This window comes from Anopheles moucheti, chromosome 2, assembly GCF_943734755.1.
Source record: "Anopheles moucheti chromosome 2, idAnoMoucSN_F20_07, whole genome shotgun sequence".
Lineage (NCBI taxonomy): Eukaryota > Metazoa > Arthropoda > Insecta > Diptera > Culicidae > Anopheles > Anopheles moucheti.
Window position 1 is genome coordinate 86,119,489 of NC_069140.1, and position 21,932 is coordinate 86,141,420.

The window sequence follows — 21,932 nt, forward strand, 5'->3', positions numbered from 1 at the left end:
GCGGCCACTAGGATGGGTAATTGTCGAGGTCTTGTTGAGATTGCGGTTCGGCATTGGGAATCACCAGCCGTCAATCTTGACCTTGCTGCTCCAAATGACCCTCCAAATGACCTCAATGCCGATTTGTTAAAGTTAATGCCGCCAGGGAGTAGGTACCACCCCTCCTATCAGCTTTAACCTTTTTTTGTTAAGCTTTGAGTTGCCCCTGAGTGTACCTCGATTCACAGCATTCAGTGAACCGTCCGCTCATTATGCTTATTGAAAGTTATTTAGAACAACAGACGATTAATTCAACGAATTAGTCATATGGTGCAGTTTAAATCTAATCATAATATTTATTATTATCGTCTTTCGACAAATCAACTTAAAATAACCAAAACCAGTGGAGGATCAATCCCCTTGGAGGCCCAGGGCGGAATTTTTAAAGGGGGGCCTATAATTTTGCTACGACATTATCGGTGTTAGGGAGGTGTACTTCAAACATGATTTAACAAAACCAGCAAAGTCTCGGAAAGAAAGCTCCTTTGCGTACATCTCAGAGTTCTGTTGCGTAGCCCTGTAAACGGGCCTAGTAAGCTAGTCTCTATATATAAACGTTTGTATGCGCTGAGGAGAATCATAACGCCACTACTTGGATAACATTTTCTACGATTAACGTACATTTACGATTCCTGATTAGTCCAACGCCTTCTACGATTTTTCGCCCAAGGTACAGTTTTCAATCGGTTTACTTTACGGTAACAATCAGAGAAATTTCTTAGAAACCAGTTTTGCTCATGTTGATGTTTTAGGCGATGAATAACACAATTGTTTTCAGATTTGCAAAATGGAAAGCATGATTTTCAAGAGGTGACACCTGCAGTGTGGAATAAATTTGCCCATCACTATTGCATTGCATACTATCAAACCCGTGAAAGCGATCGCTAGTGTAAGGAAGATGGATGAAACGGAAAGCATCCTTCATCTCGCTCAAACTTTCCATTAGCTGGTATGAAATTCCATACAAAACCAGCTGTTTTCAGATTTCCGATACCAGGAGAGCATCCACGGAAGAGGTAGCACATAGTACAGCAATTTTTCTCGAAACCCGCCGAAAGGTATGCAATGTTTAAACACTAACTTTCCCGTTGGTGGAGAAAAATTTCTTCGAAAACTACCAATTTTCGAATGTATTGTACCAGGAGAGCATCCACGGAAGAGGTAGCACCTAGTACAGCAAAACCGCCGAAAGGTATGCAATGTTTAAACACTAACTTTCCCATTGGTCGAGAAAATTTTCTTCGAAAAGTACCAGTTTTTGAATGTATAATGCCAGGCGAGCATGCACGGAAGAGGTAGCTCCTGGTACTGCGCCGTAAGGTATGCAATGTTTATACACTAACTTTGCAACCAACTTGCAGTGCAAGTTGGGTGCATGCAAGAAACTTGCATGTACCAGCCGGGCAAGATGGCGCCCAAGTTCGTACTTGCATACAATTTCTTGCATGCAAACTTGCATGCAATATTGCATGCAAGTTCTGTCATGCAATTTCTTGCATGCAAACTTGCATGCAAGTTCTTGTATGCAACATTGTATGCAAACTTGCATGCAATATTGCATACAAGAACTTGCATGCAGGAACTTGCATGCAAGTTTGCATGCAAACTTGTATGCAATATTGCATGCAAACTTGCATGCAAGAAATTGCATACCAGAACTTGCATGCAATATTGCATGCAAGTTTGTTGCATGCAAGTACGAAGTTGGGCGCCATCTTGCTCGGCTGGTACATGCAAGTTTCTTGTATGCACCCAACTTGCACTGCAAGTTGGTTGCAAAGTTGGTGTATAAACATTGCATACCTTACGGCGCAGTACCAGGAGCTACCTCTTCCGTGCATGCTCGCCTGGTATTAAACATTCAAAAACTGGTACTTTTCGAAGAAATTTTTCTCGACTAACGGGAAAATTAGCGTTCTTGGTCCTGGTGCAATTTCGCTTATACTTTTAAGGCACAAAGTCGATATTCTTCTGCATTTAATTTATCACATAGAAACAAATGTTTTATATTACCAAGGAAGATGTTTTTGATCAATGTTTTACCTTTTTAATTTAATTTTGTGCTTCAAATTAACTCTGCTGTTAAATTTCCAAAAATCGCACAATCGGCACACATTTTTTGGGGCCTCCAACACGGCGAGGCCCTAGGCGACCGCCTACTCCGCCTACCGTTTGATCCGCCGCTGACCAAAACAATCTCTTACAAACAGTATTCCTCGATCATTTTTCTTTAAAGCAATAAATTAAGAAATAATTATTGCCTTAAACCTTTACTTTCTATTAGGCAATTTTAATCTACAATTGACAAATTTTATTTCGAAAATTTGATTTCTGTTCGGACCGGTAGAAAGAGCCTCCGACTGAACAGGACACTAGCACACCTTTTGATTTAGTGTTCGAATGACAAACTTTATTTTCAACTCTTTTGTGCTTATATGATTGTTTAGCTTACATTTTAGCTTAATTTTAGCGCGCTCCAATTTCCTGTATACATTACTCGGTCGCACAAACGATTTATGTTATGTTTATTATGTTTAGTTATGGTTTATTTATGTTTATCATTTTAGTGACCCGGGTTTCCAGGGTTTTCGTGGTCAGTTTGTCAACTCGAACTTGGTCATTGTCGGGTTAAGTTTCTTCTTGTTTGGTGAACCGTTAAACTACGAGCGAGTTCCATTTTTAAATCCGGCTTGTTAGCAACACTGATGGATGTAAAATATTCATATTTGTTATTTTATTTTATATTTTATTTATATTTATTTTTTTATAAATATATTTTATAAGAAACAATGTTTGATGTTTCATTGCAATGAAATTGTTTCACTGAGACAAAGCAACACATCAAGCAAACCCTTCCTTCAAACCTACAACCTACGATTCGCTCAAACTCCATTCTTCGATTGATGCATAACCTCCTGTGCCGATGGACCGGAGCCATTGATGTGCTTCTTGTTACGCAAACAGTGCCACTCAGTTCATTATCCTCATTGATGCTGACTTCGTTAGGAAAGTGGCCGGAAAGTTTTCGAGGTGGCCCACATTCCACTACAAAACCTACCTTCTTCCTGCGGCACCAACGCACCCATTCGCTTTGGCACTGTTGGTTAGTTCGGTTGGTCCGGAAAGCGGATCGGCCGATGCGCCCCCCAAACCAAACCGATTCGTTCGTGCGTTAGAGGATGCGTAAAAATATCTGTCAGCACTCTTCATCACGTAATTCAATTGGCTGGTAAGAGAGGAAAAAAAATAAGCAAGCAACAAAATGGCCACCCCGGAGTCCCGGGACATTCTGGGGTGGGAAGGGTGGTCAGTACGGTGCGATAACTGAATAAACACTTTGCTAACGAAAGAAAAAAAAGCAACATTTCTTGTGTTCGGTTGGTTTTTTTGTTTTCCCCCGCTCACACGTGCAAGAGGCCGCCTCCAAAAGTGCTATAGAGCATCCAATTGTCTTGCGGCATATTTCATGGTTCTTAGAAAGTGTCCCTTTGTGTGTACGTGTGTGTGTGGGAATGAGGGTGATGTGTACCGCAACTACAAAGAAGGCATAACATATGGATGCGAGTGTGCAGCTCCCCGTACGGAAGATTTCGGGAAGTTGTTACGGTTCCATTTAAGTTCGCGTATACAGTTCTCCAACTGCGTCGGTTGCTACAGTGGCCGAGAGCGCCAAAAAATGGTCTTTGATCTACCGAACAGCCACAAAATGGACTGCTTGAAGTAGGATGACTTTATTGCTGCTGCTGGACGGACAAAGCCGGGCCATGCTTTGACCGACGGAAAATGAAAGCAAACGCGCGTGGCCCTGGGGTCCACCCCAATGACGTCTTGCAAGATACGTCGGGGGGATAGAAAAAACAAAACGAGGGAAATGAAAGTTGAAAGCAAAAGTGAACATCTTATCTATCAATCTCATAAAAACACTCGAATCATTGCTCGGTTATTGCTTTTCTTCGCCATTTTGCTACAACCTCCGTAATGGGCGTTCGTGTAGTTCGGGTCCGGGGGCGAGGTGAAGCTTCATGTAGCTACGACTAATAAAGTAGATGTACGTACGTACACTGCACGATAATAAATACCCTCTCAATACGTTATCTTCATCTTGCCATTTAGAGGACCCCGAGCGACGAAGCAACGGAGGCCCCGTACGCAATTTTATTCAATGAAGTTATACCGGGTGGAGTCGACATGGGTGGGCGTCCATAGAAATACACGCTCACACACACACACACTCATATGAGCGGTTGCCTGAAAATGGTCGTTCCGAAACCGCAACCCAACCTTCATTCACCCAGTTGAAGAATGTGCCCTGCGCGAAACCGGGGCGGGTTTTGTCTCTTACATGCGGGGCACAAAGCGGCACACGAAGGGACGACCGAGCAATACCATAAATAGACGAAATGAAATTAGTCGAGGATAACATCGAGAAGGATACTTAGTAATTTCCTTCGTGCAGTTCGAAGGATTCGCAACCCCGCAATCAATTCCCTTTTTATCGGTACTGCCCTGCAGGAAAAAAATAATACATATCTACGGTGTATCTGCACTGGCTCTACACCGAAAACTTTTGCACCCTCCGGGGTATCCTCTGAGGGTGTGGTTCGATACGGCAAACGGATGCTACCCCGAACCCCCCAAACAGGAGGCCGATTCTGTCTCGCAGGGATAGAAATTAATTTTTCACACTCCTTTGCACCTTTTCCTGTGCTCGAGCCGAAGGGTGAGGGTTTCACCTTTTTCACAGGAACTACGGTAATCGTAAAATTGAAGCCCTTGGCCGACTGATGTGTAAAGTTTTTCCCCGGGAATTTTCCCTACCGGTCCCAGGCAGGTAGGCGGCATCCACCAGGATAGGCATTTCGGGGTTGTGGTGTAACGGAGCTAACGAAGCGGTCGGTTCGGTACGATAGGTGTTCGTCGACAAATCGGTCACAGCGGATGGAACAGAAAGGGGTCTGACTGGATGAGGATGACCTGCCGAAGCATTTGAAAGCGTCCGGAAAGCTCCAGTGCGAGTGGTTATGTTATGTGGGATGTACCACAGATCGGTGTTTTATTAGCTAACGATTGTGGTTTGCGCCGGAAAGCTGTAAAAGATGTGCTCGTGAATTGGTCAAGAAAGCGAGGGATAAAATAAATATTAAACTTGCAATTAAAGCAAGAGCGTTCCTTTAAATGGTGTGAGTGGTGTGTGTGTGTGGGAATTTTAAGCACAGATCATTTCCAGCGAAGGATTATAAGCATGATAAGAAACATTGGCCATGCTTTCCAGCCTTTAGCTTTTAAGTTTTAATGAAGTTGTTTAATAGGGGTCACTCAATCAAATTAGGTTCAATGTGACTATAATATGGTATTCGAAGACAAATAGTAGACTGAACATTAATAGTAATACTCCTGGTTATTCCTGGTCAGACTGTTTATGCGCTGTTAAGTGTGTTTTCAAACTTCTTAATTAAATCATTTTCAGGATTTATAGCAACAAATCATCTCGTTACCAGTATTGAGATGACAAAGACTTCACTTATCCTAAATTAACCTTATGACTTCCAGAAAAACGATGCTTCACCAATCCTTTCCATCGTTCTTGAGCTGTTTGGACAGTTTTGTTGTTCATTCCGAAACAAATCGATTTTAAGCATGAAGATTATTACGAAATATTTAGCCAAGTACCCAATTCCGTGGAGTTAATGTTTAAGCTATCTGAAACAGATAGGAGTACAACATCATCATTGTAAGTAGGCTGTATAAAAGAACAGTCAAGAAAATCCGTAAACAGAACATGAAGAAAAGAAAAACAGAAAAGTTAAAGAGGTGTAAGTAAAGGAATATAAAAAATAAGAAAAAGAAGAAGAAGAAGAAGAAAAAGAAGAGGAAGAAGAAAAAGAAAGGCGAAAGGAAGACGAAAAACAAGAAAAGAAACGATGGGAAGAAGAAAAGAGAAGAAAAGACGAATATGATGATGATGATACAATAGATGTCCAAGAATTGGAGGAAGAATAAGAATTGTAAGACTATTAGTGTCCTCAGTCAAGTAATTGCAGCACATCAAATTGGAAAATATTCGATGAAGTATTTTAGTGTAATGGCATGCATTCGTTGTAATTTCTCTATGATTTTCTGTGAGAAAAATTAGGCGAGAACACGTGTTTTTCCATCTCCATGTTCAAGAGATTCATACTACATTTATATTAGATATTATTTTTTCAGTTAGCGAGCTATTAGTTATCATTGTGTTAAGAAAAATGTTCAAACTTTCTTTAAAAGAACTTTTTACCACGAGCTGTTATCTTCGTTTTAATATTCTAAACAAGATAGCGAGAGTGCTCGCTTCGGAGTAAAGTAATCAGACTAAATGTTTTCGTGCAATCAATGTAATGAAAAAGACCTCTTAACTGGCAACTGAATAATTCAGCCACCGATGGCGAACCAAGGGGTGTTTGGCCGCTATAAAATAGCTCAATAAACAGTTGCTCTAGGGCAACGATTTACCATTTCCCGCACAGTGCAATGTGACGCGGTCGAGTAGCATCGGCAGTACGCCGGCCAGGACCTTTACCGCACCGCAATTAATTAGGAGCAAAACTAGCGAACAGGGTAAACATTCAGCCACCTTTATCGATGGTGCGCCACGTGTTGCCCCCCCCCCCCCCTCCCTCCCCCAAAAAGGACGACACTTAATTGAAACTTTCTCCAGCGCGTGACCCAGCGGGCACGAGATGCCGAAAGGGGCGAAAATGCGTGCACTGCACAATAAATAATTGATTCGAAAGGAGCACTTCGTTAAGGGCAGTTCGACATTCTTCCGCCAGCAGCAAGTTCCGGTGGCCGATGGGTTGGGCTGGGAAATTCTATTGAGAAGGGAAGGGGGCTATGGGTTTTCTTTTATTACCGTGTTATTACAAGGTTGCTTTTCACCTTCGGCCCACCAAACATTCGGTGGGAATCGTCACGCAGTCGGGGGCAGGTTGGCACGTTTCTCCATCGGCGAAATCTCGCATCATGGTGCATGGTGGAATAGTTCGACCAGTGCGCTAACAACCAGTGTTGAGAGTTTGGCAAGTTTGGTGGGCGCTTGTGGCCCATACGGTGCGTTTCGGTCTTGCACTCAAAATATCCTTACCCCGTCACTGTGCCTCGTGGCTGCTCCCTCAGACATGGTTGGCCGGCCCGCGGTAAGGTTATGAATAAATTAAACAAAGTTTTAGTGAAACTTTTCCTTCGCACGCTGGGCGCCCAGCATGGCGTCAGCAGTCGGTGTAATAGTGTGGACCTGGCAGTGAAACGTGGCAAACATGCTCCACCCACCGGAGGTGAAAAACGCCGGGCACGCAAACAGCGCGGACGGTTCTGTTTTCCAATTCACCAGCCATCATTACTCTATTATGGTTTCGTCGAATGACTCGCTGCGTGCCTGGACGGATGATGGGGTATGTGGTTGATGTACGTGCGTGTTTGCGTTTTTACGTATCCGACGACCTCCTCTTCCATCTTCGGCCATGATTCGGCCATGGTTCGGGACTGCTCAGATGGGCGAAAAACTTTCCTATCTCATTCGTATTCATTAGGTAATACATATATATATATATATCGAAAGCTACTGAATTGAGCGGTGGGTTTAACTCCGGAAAGCCTCCCCATGAAGACGCCAGCGGGTTTTTTTCCCCCGCTTTCGGAAGGTGAAAGTCACTCTGGAGTCTAACCAAAAATTGACTGCTTTCGTGTAATTCTACCGCCAAACGAAAGCTGTTACAGACAGACTTGAAAAATAAAACTGTTCCTCCCATCGCAGTCAAAGCTCTTTTATGGGTGAGCCAGGAAAAAAAACACATCCCCCGAACACGTTTCGCTCGATCGGTTTTAGGTTTAGGAAGAAATGAGGACAGAGAGAAAGAGAGAGAGAGAGAAGTCGAAAAAGAAACGACGTAAAAATAGCTGACTCGACCCGCATACCCGACAGACGCTAAGCAGTATGCGTGTGCCTTTACCGACTGGCGTCTATGGGGGAAAACAGCACTGATTTTCGCAGCTTTTCGTGGCCATGGTGGAAATAAAGAAAAAAAGTCCTGCCACTGTAAGATATCCAGCTTCCGGGCTTCGATATTTTCCACAAAACCACACCCAACCATTCGATGGCCATTTTCCTTTTCCCTGTTTTGTTCTCTGCCCGTTCCATCCTGGCGCTGGCGAAACTGACTCCGTCTAGTTCCACGCTGCCCGTGTTCCGTTTACATTCGTTCACGGTGGGAAATGTGCCTTTTTTTTTTTTGTTGCTTTACTCTACAGTTTGTTATTTTCTCCTTCTATTTCGCAGCATCAACGTCACGTGCCGGCGGTATTAGGGTTTCTATTATTAGTGCTACCGTTTCTGCCCGCCACCAACCTAGTCGTAACGGTGGGCTTCGTCGTCGCGGAGCGAGTTCTCTACATTCCAAGGTAAGTGTTTGAGGTTTGTGTTTACAGTTTTTTGCTTTGCTTTTGTTGCTTCACTACCGCCCGCACTCACTCACTTCTTGCCGGGTAGATTGGGAAATAACTCCACGGTGCAAACGATGCACCAGACACGGACGCTACCATAAAGAATGGAACACCTTATCGCACAGCGTGCCAGCATGGTCTGTTTGAGCTTCAAAGGAAAAAGGGAAAAGCACCAACAACAACGAAAAAGAGAAACGCATTTCCTGTGCGGTTACTTCGTGTAATTCTTTTACCATCTCTTTTGCCGTTAGGTAGGATTTTTTTCTTTGGCCATGGCAAAAAAGAAGCAAGCTTCAAACCCAAGCACACACCACTTTATCACACGTGCAGTAAGCGTATTAGTGGAGGTAGGAAATAAAAAAAGAAAGGCTCAAAGTTTCAAATCGTACCAATTACCCAACCGGGCGGACGAAGCGAAGAGCGTCCAAACTTTAATTGAGCCGAGCTCGGCACAGGTTGGCTGTAGGGAAATTCTTCCCGCACGTAAAGCTTTTACCTTGAATGAGTTCATGAAAAGGAATATAAGTTTGTCCCTATTTTGGGCATAGTTTATAATCAGTACGTGGTTTGACACTGATTTACAGCGAGCTGATATCAAATCTGCTTCGTTGAAGTGGTGGTCCTTTGCACACCTGGTGCGGAGGCGTACATTGGGATGAATATATATTATCTTTGTGTTTGCTGAAACAGTTTAAGCCGATTACAACAGCTTTGTATTTATGTTGCGTGTACTTTAATTTACTTTGAACATATTACCTCGTTGGAAAGAAGTATAAGTGTACCTTCCAAAAAATGATTAGTTAAAGAACATTCTAATTGAAATTATCAGATTTTTAATCAAAATTGATACAAGAAGTCCAGCAAATTTTATATGGATCAGCGGCGGATCAAACGGTAGGCGAAGTGGTCGGCCTCAACAAATTTGTGCCGATTGTGCGATTTTTGGAAATTTAACAGCAGCGTTAATTTATAGCAAAAAAATTAATTGCAAAAGTAAAAAATTGTTCAAAAATAGCTTCCTTGGTTGTTTTAAACATTTGTTTCTATGTGATAAATTGAATGCAGAGGAATATCGATTTTGTGACTTTAAATGTATAGTACCAGGAGAGCATAAACGGAAGCGGTAGCACGTTGTACAGCAATTTTGCTCAAAAACCGCCTAAAGGTATGCAATGTTTAAACACTAACTTTCCCGTTGGTCGCGAATTATTTCTTCAAAAACTACCAGTTTTCGAAAGTATAGTACCAGGAGAGCATACCACGGAAGAGGTAGCACCTGGTAATTTTGCCCGCCTAAAGGTATGCAATGTTTATACACCAATTTTCCATACAAACCAGCTGTTTCCAGATTGCCGATACCAGAAGAGCATGTTTTTTAAGAGGTAACACCTGGTACCAGTATGTTGCACAACACATGTTGCACAACACATGTTGCGCAACATATGTTGCACAGCATCTGGCATGCAAGATATGTCGCGCAACATATGTTGCGCAACATCTGACATGCAACATCTGGCATGCAACATCTTACATGCAACAACTTGGGATTGCAACTACCGGCTTGCTCGATTGGTACCAGGTGTTACCTCTTGAAAAACATGCTCTCCTGGTATCGGAAATCGGAAAACAGCTGGTTTGTATGGACAGTTAGTGTATAAACATTGCATACCTTTAGGCGGTTTTCGAGCAAAATTGCTGTACCAGGTGCTACCTCTTCCGTGGATGCTCTCCTGGTACTATACATTCGGAAATCCTGGTGTAATTTCGTTTATACTTTAAGATCACACAGTCGATATTCTTCTCTGCATTTAATTTAATTCAATGATTAAATAAATCTTCTTTTTGCCTTACATTTAACAGATATTTTCAGTATTAAATGGCTGTTTAATTAATTATTTATTTTATTAAATTTATTTATTTACTAACTATAGATAAATGAAATAGATATCAAACTAAAACAAATAGAAAATCAAACAACAGACGAAATGTTTTCCCGGAAACCATTTGTAACTATTTACATACTTCAAAAGCACCATTACTTGTAACTGAGTACAGATCATTAAGAATAAATGGCTCGCCCATCGCTTGTATCGTGTAACTACAGCTCATCCTTCCGTTACTTTCTTTCATCTATCACCCAACCAACGCAGCATGGGCTGCCTGATTCTGGTGGTGTACGGTGCCCAGCGACTCTGGGAACGTTCGGACCGTCTGCGTAGACCGATCCTGCTGCTTGCAATCGTGCTTCTGGCGGCCGGCTGTCTCAAAACCATCGCCCGTAACCAGGACTGGAGTTCGCGCGAAGCATTGCTGCGGTATGTACACACTCACATACATGCACACACTTCCCACAGCCACAGGCACAAAATCAATTAAACGCATACACCCGCTGCGAAAAGCGCTCCCATTTATGCTTCTGTTTCTCTTCCGTTTTTTTTTTGTTTTTGGATCGCCCGTCACGATGTTCCACAGCTCGGGCCTGAAAACGTTACCGCACAACGCCAAAATGCACTACAATTTCGGCAATTTCCTGCGGGACTCGTCGCAACCCGAACCGGCGATCGCTCATTACCGGGAGGCGCTGCGGCTGTGGCCAACGTACGCGAGCGCACACAACAACATCGGCACGCTCATGCCGCAGTTCGCCACGGCCGAGTATCACTTCCGGGAGGCTATCAAATATGCATCCGAGCACATTAACGCGCACTACAATCTAGGCCAATTATACAGGTGAGTGGGAAAAGCGGTCCGCCGTCTCGGTGCGTCACGGTGACGATCCGACTGCCACGGTGCTGCGGTGATCGATCGAGTTCGTCCGAGCTTGGTCTGTGGTTAGCTCCGTTTTGCGGGACACGTTACGCAAATGGGGAAGTTCGGTGAAAGTATGTGTTTTACCAGCATGAAATGGGTTTTTGTTTCTGTTGCTTCCGTTATGTGTGTGTTTTTTTTTTTGCTCTCTGTCGCCTTTGTGCGAACAGTGACAACGCCAACGACATCCAATTTGTCTCCGTTGTCTCCTCTGTTGCGATGCATCTTTTCCACACGTTTCACGCACGACCAACGCTAGTGAGTGCCATGGGTACAGAAATTTAATTAGGGAATTGGGATTACGGTACATTAAATGTTATTTCTACTGCTTCTTCATCATTTGCTCGGCCCGTTCGGCTATGGCATACATACATCCGTGCGGTGGGGGTTGGATCTCAATCGCCATTCCGCCCTTCACACTCGATGAAAGCTCGTACGGAAGTTGGCAATATTCCAAACTCAAAAAAAAAAATATAAACCATCAATTATTCTATCGAAAAGAAGTTAAAGTATCACAAATGAATACGTTTGGGAATTGTTTACGCATTCTTTTTAATAGTATAATCTAATCTTATTTCATATTACAGTGTTACTCAATCGAAATCAAAATGGTCGCCATGTCACCGGCAATTTTCATGTCATCTGTCTGACGCAACATTGATGACGCAACATTGATAGTGACAGTGTTGAAATTGTTAGCGACAGTTTTCAGATCGATTGAGAAACACTGCAAAAGAACTTTTATATTTCAATATATTTTTTATATGGAAAAAAATGTCAAGGGAAGTCAAATTCTATTTTATAATATCTTTCTGCAAGTGTATTTATCTAAACCTGTCACAAATTGACAATCGACCAAAAGGGAATCGTTGTTTCATGAAGGCTGGTTTGGTCATTTGAGATTTGCCGACACTACGCTGGGTAGCAAATCGCTTTACTGCTCCCCCCCATGGTGGGGTCAACCTTTTTTCTCGCCTCAATTTATAAGATTCAATTAATTTTCCTGTTCAACCAATTGCTTGCTCGGCACTCAATACAACCCCCCTCCCCACTGCGAGTGTGAGCCGTGGGAAACGGGGTTTTCTCTTCGCAACGCAGGCTTCGTTAGCAACCAAGTGCTAAAAGTGTGGATGGCACTTAAAACCCTGTTTGCTAGCGACACAACGAACACAGAGTGGCGGACGAAAATGGAACAAGAGAAGAAGAATAAAAAAGAAACACCATCCGCTAAGAAACCACCATCCGGGCCTTGGGGTGCCTTGTGTGCCGGGGGCCAGCTGTAATTGTGATGGAGAAAATTAAAAGCACGATCACGGGACCGCACCGGCTCAAAACCCCATCTGGAGGCCTTTCGTGCAGGATCCGGCGACTGGGCCCCCGTTTGTGCGCCGTTTGCAAACTGCTGCTGCAAAGCTTCGCCCCGTTACCCGGCCACCGCGCTACTGTTTCTTCAATTATACTTTAATCCTATCGTTTGCTTAAATCTCCCCGATCACCTCGGCGCTAGTGGAGCGCCCGAAAGTGTTCGCGTTTCGTGCACATCTTGCGGAAGTCGGCTACAAAATGTTGTTCTTTCGCTGCCGTGCACTATGGGACGGTCAGTGGACAGATGGCAGAACACTAATTTAATGTGTAGTGTATTGAAATGTTATTGCGTTTGAATTATGTTTACTTTCTGATAGTGCTTTGTTTGTATAAAATCTCGATAGATGAGCTATTTATTGCCAACTTCAAGAAATTACTCACAATAGCAATAATTTTTGGTGAAAATGGCACTCCTTGACAGCAACCATGGCATTGTTTCGTAGAGCAAGCGAAAGCTCTAAGTAAAAGAAATATTTCCCCCACCCAAGAAACATCTTCTCCCGGACCTCTGCGAGCTACTTTAGCTAGCATCGTCATCCCTATTTCCACGAATCCTTCCTTACGGGATCAACTCGTAGTTCTTCCCGGCGAGCAAAAGTGGCTCACTTACACACCCTGGCTCGAAAAGCTTCGCCCGGATGCGGGCGGTCCCACTTCGCCTTATCACGATCACGTCCTTTTCATGGCGCTCCGAACAATCGAAAGACGCCAACCCTCGATGGCGTGGTGTTCGGGACCAGGTGTTCTGCTACTTAAAAGATTAGTACCAGCTTAGAAATTATAATTGCTCCCTCGGTGTGTTTGCATTAATTCTTCCATCCCAAGTGTTTTTCCGCGTACGGTTCGCACGCCCTCCCGCATTGCCACCACCCGTATCGTTGCAACATCTCGAAACATTATCTGCGTGGCGCTTTTGCCTGTTTTGTCTGGTGGCGTGTGTGTTATAACTTCGCCTCTTTCAGTCCACCCCCCCAGCCACGGATGCGTGTCAATCCTGCCGGCACGCTTTTCAGTAACTGCCGTACATGACCTCAACAAATAGACACTTTTATGCATCGGTGCAGTGGAGTGGAGCTACTTTCATGCCGAAGTGAAATGAAACGAGAGGGTATCTGTGTAATATGATCTGGCTGGTGTTATGCCCGAGATGAGCCACTTGTGGGCAGCCTTCCACAGGGTGGCAGATAGATGTGTCGTCTTTTGAATGATAACCGCAGGTAATGTACGTGTAAATGTCGAATCTGTGTTAAAGGACAAGTGCTGGTGGCTTCGTGGAGCATAGAACAAGAGAAGAGTTATTTAAAAGTTACCAACCCGTGCGGCTCATTGGCTGTTACAATGATAAGCTGTTGTTAGTACAAAGTTGCGATTGATACTCCATCAACTGTGCAACTACAGTTTAAAAGTTCAGTAGTGGATGTTGGCAATATTTCAAGTAATAAGGCACCATTATAAAACTGGTTAACAAATTTTCTAATGTTTATTTGCCCACTTTGAATCTAAACTTCATTAAAATTTACTGTTAAAATGATATCTATTTCTAATCCAGAATTCTGGACGTCACTGTGATAAAGCAACGTGGTACGACCCGCTTCTGGGTGAAGGTTTTCAAGAAGGATGTAAGAGAGCCACTTCTACCCACGGGGAAAAACTACGCGTATAGAATACCTAACAGAACCCGTTTGCCAACTGGTTCTGGTTCGCTTTAACTTGAGGGTTTTCTGGGATTATTTTCACCATAAGCCAAATATGTCGCCTGTAAGACATCTTAAGTGAAGCCGCTCGACAGCATGATGGTAACGTCGCCGATCTTCACACGAACGGACCGGTCCAAAATCCCATCGGGGACACAGGCCTGACTATCCAGTTGCGGGAAAATAAAGTCACAGAAAGCTCAACATGGCCAGACCTCTTGAGGTTGTTGTGCCAATAGAGAAGAAGAAAAAGGCATCTCAAGGACTCCAGCTCAATCAGAATAATATTTGCCAGTCTAGATTGTATGTTCATTGTCCTTGTCTATACAAAACTGTCACAAGTATCGCGAAAGCTACATTTAACAGGTGGGCTGATAAATGTTTGGCCTAACACATTTATCGCGCTAGAAGATTTTTATCCAAATCATATTTCGTTTGTACCAACCTTCAGACGAGTTCTGTCAACATTTGACAGCACTCGGACCATAACCTAGTGAGCTAGAGCAATTTGTGTGTCGCAGCTTTTGTGCTTTAAGTAATCATGGAAAAGAAGAAATTTCGCGTAATGATAAAGTATTGCTTTTCGAAGGGTAAAAATACAGTTGAAGTTGGTTTGATGAAAGAGTCTTTGGACACTGTTCCACCAAAATCAATCATCAAATATTGGTATGCTAAATAAAAAAGTGGTGAAATGTGCGCTGAGGACGGTGAACACAGCGGAGGCCCAAAAGAGGTGGTTACAGACACAAACATTAAAAAAAAATCACAAGATAATTAAAAGCAACCATAATGTGAAGTTGATCGAGATAGCTGACACTCTAACAATGTCTAAGGAACGTGTTGAACATATCGTTCACGAGTATTTGGATATGAGAAAGCTCTGTGCAAAATGGCTGCCGCGCGAGCTCACATTCGGAAAAAAAACGAGTTGATGATTCGGATCAGTGTTTGGAGCTGTTTAAGCGAAATAAATCCGAGTTTTTGCATCAATCTGTTATCATGGACAAGTCTTGGCTTCTCCATTTCACTCCAAAGTCCAATGGACAGTCATCCGAGTGGACTGGACGCGATGAACCTGCTCCAAAGCGGGTGAAAACGCAACAATCAGCTGGCAAGGTTATGGCGTCAATTTTATGGGATTCACAAGGAATAATCTTCATCGACTATCTTGAAAAAGGAAAAACCATTAATTGCGACTATTATATCAAGTTATTGGAGCGTTTGAAGGACGAAATCGCCAAAAAACGGTCGCATTTGAAGAAAAAAAAAGATTTGTTTCATCAAGACAACTCACCGTGCCACAAATCAGTGAAAACAATGGCAAATATTCATGAATTAGACGACGAATTGCCTCACCACTCATCGTATTCCCCAGATATAGCTCCCAGTGACAATTTCCATTTCTCAGATCGCAAAAGGATGCTCGCTGGGAAGAAATTTTCGTCAAATGAAGAGGTGATCGCCGAAACAAAGGCATTTTCTGAGGCAAGGGGCAAATGCTACTACAAAAAGGGTATCCAAAAATGGAAAATCGGCTATAATCGGTGTAACACCCTTGAAGGGATGTATGTTGAATACAAAAAAATAATTTGGCAAAAAAAAATTATTTTACTGTCATAGGCCAAACAATTATCAGCCCATCTGTTACACTAACCTCAATTATGCTTAGACCCACTTTCATAATAAAATGGCAAACATGCTAAAAGACCCCCGTAGCATCGGTTGGAACCTATAGACGACTATTTTTATATCCTCCACAGTCCTCTGCATTGTAGTTTGTTGACAGGAATAAATCCACGACAAATTTGTAATCTAAAGTAAAGAATTTTGGCTTCTCACATCAATATTTTCACCCTCTTCTTCCAATCATTTAAAATTTGTGGCTCAAATATCAAAGCTCCTACTTTGAAGGACCATTAAAGAGATCAACCGTTGCGTTTAGGAAATTTTGGAATAGTTAACTGAATATTCCATCGGACTTGATCTGTAAAAATTACAAAGTCCTAAAATCGCCCTACGTAGTTCTCCATAAATAAATTAATATATTCTCTCATAATACGTGATGATGCTTGGAATCACAATTCATTAAGATAAATCCTATTATATCCTATTTTTCCTATATTAACTTTCTACGACTTTTAAAAAGTGAATATGGAATTCCAACAAAAAAGACTTGAAAATCATCAAAAAATAAGTAAATGTTCAGAAGAACCTTAATAACTACTTCTTATAGGAGGTCATTTGGGACATTGATAATATATAAATGATTACAACCCAGTACATAGTATAGTATACTTTGTACAGGATTACTTTAGATTCTTTTTCGAAACCGTTGTGATCAAGTGATATACTTGAAGACTTGAAGAAACTTGTACAACCCAGAGACATATTAGCTGCTTTGGCTGATAGTAAATTTGTTTAAACTAGCTAATCGGCCCGGTTACAGGGCTATGCAACAGAATTCCGTTATGTACGCAAACTCAAAGATGTTTAAAAAGAGGTTTCCTTCCCAATTGGTGGAAGTTGTTAATTTTATTTTATTTAGTTTAATAACTCAAATTTCTCACCTCGAGCCACTGCCTGTATATGCCTTAAGTCTAGTAGGCATTCGCATTCATGTACCACTGATTACCCAAGTTTTTTCTGACTTTTTCCTCACATACAGTATATTTGAGTAGTAGTGTATTTGGTAGCGGCGCAATTCGACAGGACCGGTACAAAATTACATACGGGCCAATCCAGGAACAACTATCCAGGTTACGGTTAAATCAAGTTAAAAAAGCCCAGAATTAGCAGGCCTGGATTTCTTGATCTTCCGCTCAGTATGTGTAATGGATTATTGAAGCACAGGCGATCTGCCAAAAACAAATATTATCCTACAAAACTCTTCTTGTCTCGTAAAAACTCCAAATATGGACGGCAACAATTCTGCAATCGCAAACCCGAAATATCCGAAACCCGATGGAAGGCTGTTCTATTGGCTGATGTGGTTTGAACTGACGATTGTTGCCTATGATTTTACCGAGATTTTCATTCAAAAGAACTTTTCTATTTGCATTTGATGGCGTTTTAGCCATTGGGATTTGAGTCCACAAAATTCTGCGTCTTCAGACTCCTGGTTGCCTGGTTTGATAAATTTTTCTCTATTTAAACAGTAAACAACATAGCACAACAACAGCAAATGTTCCTGAAACACTCTCGCATTTCTGTTAGTAAAAAACATCGAATCAAACAGTGAAACAGCTTTTTTAACAACTTTATAAGTTGCTGTAAAACATGGTATTATTTTCTATGCTGCTATTTTCGTGTATTCAACGACCATTTCTGGTCTTCTGTGATTTGGAAGCGTTGGGGCGGCCCGGTGGCTTGTTGGTAGCGACGCCGGTCTTCACAGGAACGAACCGGGACCAAAATCCCCATCCAGGACCAATCCCCCATACTTTGAACTTAATATTCAGCTACGGGTAAACAAAGACGCAGAAAGCCAGAAATGGCAGGCCCAGACCTCTTCAGATTGTTGTGCCGATAGAAGAAGAAGTAGTGAGTGCTGCGTGCGGGGGTACGGCTCGAATAGGGTTTTTGTACCAGTTTTGTTGGTTAAGAAACCATTCACCCTGTATCACCTACCAAAATTTAAATCTTTTTGACAATTAAACAATTAAAAACATTTTTAAATAGCGCGTCTGTGGACCTCAATATGTGTAAAAAACTTCCATTTGGTAAATCCATAGTATACATGGAAAAATATATTGTTGGCGAGAGAATCATAGAAGGCGTTGAACGAAGAGATGTGAAATCAAAAATGATCCATGGATGTGGGAAATAATGTTACCATGGAAACGTTATGCGTCGCCTCCAACTAAAATTTGTATAGCGATCTCTCCCGTTTTGAAGGTATCTTTCATCTTTAATTTGTTTATTTTATATTAATGTTTACCAAGGAAAAAAAAACTACATTCAATGTCTATTTTTAGCAAAGACTTTTTTTATTTTTATCAGTTTACCACACCGTCTAATGTAAAAAAAACAACCGAGGAAAATCTTTTCCCGTGCAGATTGTGCAGTGCATTTCATGCAAATTGTAACCAAACGCCAAATAAACTACAAAATTAAAAATTCATGTCGCTCCAGGAACAGTCACTGGCAAGTGTTGTCAACACCAAATTAACCCAAACCGGAGCTGACAAAACCCCTGGCAACAGTTTGCAAGTCGTTGCCGGTTGTAACAGCGGTCTAGCAACAGCAGCAGCAGCAGCAAAAAAAAAAACACTGCAAGCGCTGCTAGCATAAAAGTTCCCGTTGCCAAACATCGTGCAAACGCTTCGAGAGCGCTGTCTTTCGCGTACCGAATTACAGAAAGCCGGTGGCGACGTTCGCGCACTGCCATTCGTGTGCTGGCCGAAAGTTTATTCATGCGACGCTCGCTAGTACGCCAGTTTTATTCGCGAAGTACGCAGAAAAGGTAGCGTTGTGTCGGGGCGCGTGTGTTTGATGGTAAATAGTTTACACTTGCGAAACGAATGCCGCCCCGCAATGGTCGTCTATTTTCCCTTTTTTATTCAGTAAAACTTTCATGAGTGGTACGTGTGTGTTTTTTTTTCTTGTTTGTTCCTATTCGCCGCTCTGTTGCGTGTCGTTTTTGCGTGCGCGTTGGATCGTTGAAACGTCGCGCTAACGCCCGTGCGAACTTTCGGAACTTTGCTGTGTCGAAGAAAGCCACCCCGTTCCGTTTTGGGTCGGTATGTCATCAAAATTAACGACAGGATGACAGTGCTGACAAAACAGAAGAAACCCCTCCAAAGCGCGCGCGGACGTACCGTACTAAAAACAGGAACAGCTTACATCATCATCCTCACGATAATGATCGCCGTCATTATTGGCTTTTCGAATTCCAACACCCACCCTCCCGCCACGAACGTGCGCCCTCCTTTCGACTGCTTTAATGGGGATAAAATCTTCCAAACACGCTTTATTTTCGGGTGAGGGAAATAAATAAACCAGTGAGCACAGCGATGAAGGGAAAGCGAAATAAAAGCACATCCCAATGAACGTGAGCGGTCGAGAAAGGCCACAGTGTAGCCAGCGTGGTACTTCGTTGGTTTGCTTTTGATTTTAGCTCAATTTGTATGAACTTACGGTTAGCCGCCGGTGAAGTGAAGCAGTTAAATGGATACAAGGACTCACCACTCGCCCCATCACACACACCAAAGTAAAGACCAGTACCAGAAACAGATGAAAAGGATTATAAAATATTCATCTACCCGGCCAGCGCCCAGTACCGTGAGGTGGAACTTGTTACGAATGGTTTTGCAGCACCTTCTATCCGTTTCGGAGTGCGAAAGATAGCGAAAAAAACAAGGATGTTTTCCTTGTAATTTGGCCGACTGCCATTAACCGTGCCCGTACCCGTTGCGCCCGCATTCGATGAAAGGTCCGTTTCCTTTCCGATTTTTATCGAGCTACCAGAGCAGCACCTTTTTCCCCCCTTTTTTTTCCGTGCCATTTCTAATCAATTTTCTTCCCTTTGCATCCGATTTTGCTTTTCTTCCGTCCGTTACGTGCCACGCTACAGAAAATCGAACCGAACGACCGATGCCATCCGGATGCTGGAACGCTGCATTCAGCTGGAACCACTCTTTACCGCGGCTTACCTGGAGCTGGTGAAGCTGTACGGTGGACAACCGGCGGCTGCCGGTCGGCTGCTTGCGCGGGTTGTACGGCTCAATCCCTACAATGCGGACCTCCGCCGGCAGTACGGCGACTGGCTGATGGAGCAAAGTACGTGTAAATTATTTATCCTGCCCAACCTGCCCTCTTTCCCTCTCTTTGACGCCGTTGCGGCCATTTGTTATTTGTTCCCGGGGTTTTCCTTTCCGTTCTGGCCCGCTGCTTTGCCCACGGGGGCTTTATTTTTATTGGAGTTTCTTTTTTTCCTTTGTTGCGCCGGAAGCGCTTGTGTGATAGGGCATGATCGATAGCATTAGCACACGGTCCCAATCGCATACCGTCGTTATCCTTTTTATTTATACTTCCATGTTTCTAATTTCTCGTCTCCCTTTTCACCAAACGGCATCGTGCGTGGAACAGATATGCTGCTGGAAGCGTTCAAACAATACCAGGAAGGGATCAAAATAATGGAAACTCATCAATTATCCGTGATTGGAGCCTGTCGCTGTCTACGCAAAATGGGACAACAGTCGCGATTACATCAAATGGTGCTGAGGTAAGTGTGATATGTTCCGACGCCCATCTCATTCAAGCTATCCGGATGGGGGTGGTGGGAAGGGTGGGGAGCAAAGGGATGCCCCCAACAATGGTGGATGGGAATGGATTGCCGGTACGGGAAAAAGGCTACAATTTCATTACGGATTCGACCCACCGCCGGGACATTAATCAATCGTTCCGAGTGGAAGAACTTAACGGCCCGGAAGATGGCAAAGGCGATCATTGATAGCGGGCGATGAAAGGATGCATTCCATTCCTGATCAAATCGCTAAATGGTACGATGATAATTTTGATTGTTTAACAAATTTCACCACACGGCAATACGTCTTTCTTTGGGCGCTAAATGGTGCAGCAGTGCCAGTGAAGAACGACGCCAGGCACGGATTGTAATTGATTGCTTTATGGATGCCACTTTCGCACATTGAAATTGAATAACAACTTGCACAAAATTAACTCAGTTGTATTGTTTAGTCATGCGTTATTTGAGGAAAAAGCTGCCATAAGCAATTGTTTAAACATTTCACTATAAAAGCGTTAAAATACAATATTTTTTTATTTATTAATAAAAAACTTATCTGTAGGAGTGTAAAACCGCACTTTTTGCTATTCGATACTAATTTGCAAAAAAGGAATTTGTTCGTTGGATTTCGTATCAAAAATGCTTTAAGTTAAAAATAATAAATAAGTTTTGGCAGCTTTATTTAAATGAAAAAAAGACATGAAGTGTATATCTTTCCCAATAATGTCTCGGAATAGTGTGCAGGGGAACGATTTAGTTGAGATTTGGTACTGGTTCCGCCTTGTTGAATTGAAGTCTTCAAGACTTTCTAATGGATGAATGATAAGCGTCATATAACTTTTCATAATAACAAGTCAAAATAGTATCGTTAAGTTTGATGCAAATAGCACGGTTTAATCAGCACTATTGATGGAATTCATTCTGATAAACCCTCAAATAATCATCTCTAGTTATGACAAACAGCTTATTCCTTCGCCATGAAGACCTTCACAAGATAAAACACAGTTTTGCTAGTGTTTTCCGAATGTTCTTTGCCAATTAAATCAATTCCAACGATTCATGGAAGCGTGGCACGATCGAGATGAGTTGCTCGGTAATAATCATCACGCAATAGCCCTTGAGCTCCTTTTTGGTCGGGAATTGAAATGAAAAAAAAAAACGAACATGCGAAACCATGCTCTCAACCATGATGGGTTTAGTATTTTCTGTGACTGCAGCAAGAGACGAAGCTGGGGCGAAAGAATGAAGGCGTTGCACGTGGCAATCATAACCTTTCTCTCGTGCCGCCTGCTTGACTATGATTGCAC

At 42.7% G+C, this 21,932-nt stretch overlaps 1 protein-coding gene across 1 annotated transcript in view; it reads left to right on the top strand.

The window, feature by feature from the left end:
- Nucleotides 1-21,932, top strand: part of LOC128309478 (protein O-mannosyl-transferase TMTC1-like) — an 85,564-nt gene that overhangs the window by 58,527 nt on the left and 5,105 nt on the right. The window contains exons 6-10 of the mRNA XM_053045879.1: nucleotides 8,351-8,472; nucleotides 10,665-10,829; nucleotides 10,987-11,244; nucleotides 19,954-20,159; nucleotides 20,469-20,604. Of these exons, the coding sequence (XP_052901839.1) occupies nucleotides 8,351-8,472; nucleotides 10,665-10,829; nucleotides 10,987-11,244; nucleotides 19,954-20,159; nucleotides 20,469-20,604 (887 nt within the window). The remainder of the gene's footprint in view (nucleotides 1-8,350; nucleotides 8,473-10,664; nucleotides 10,830-10,986; nucleotides 11,245-19,953; nucleotides 20,160-20,468; nucleotides 20,605-21,932) is intronic.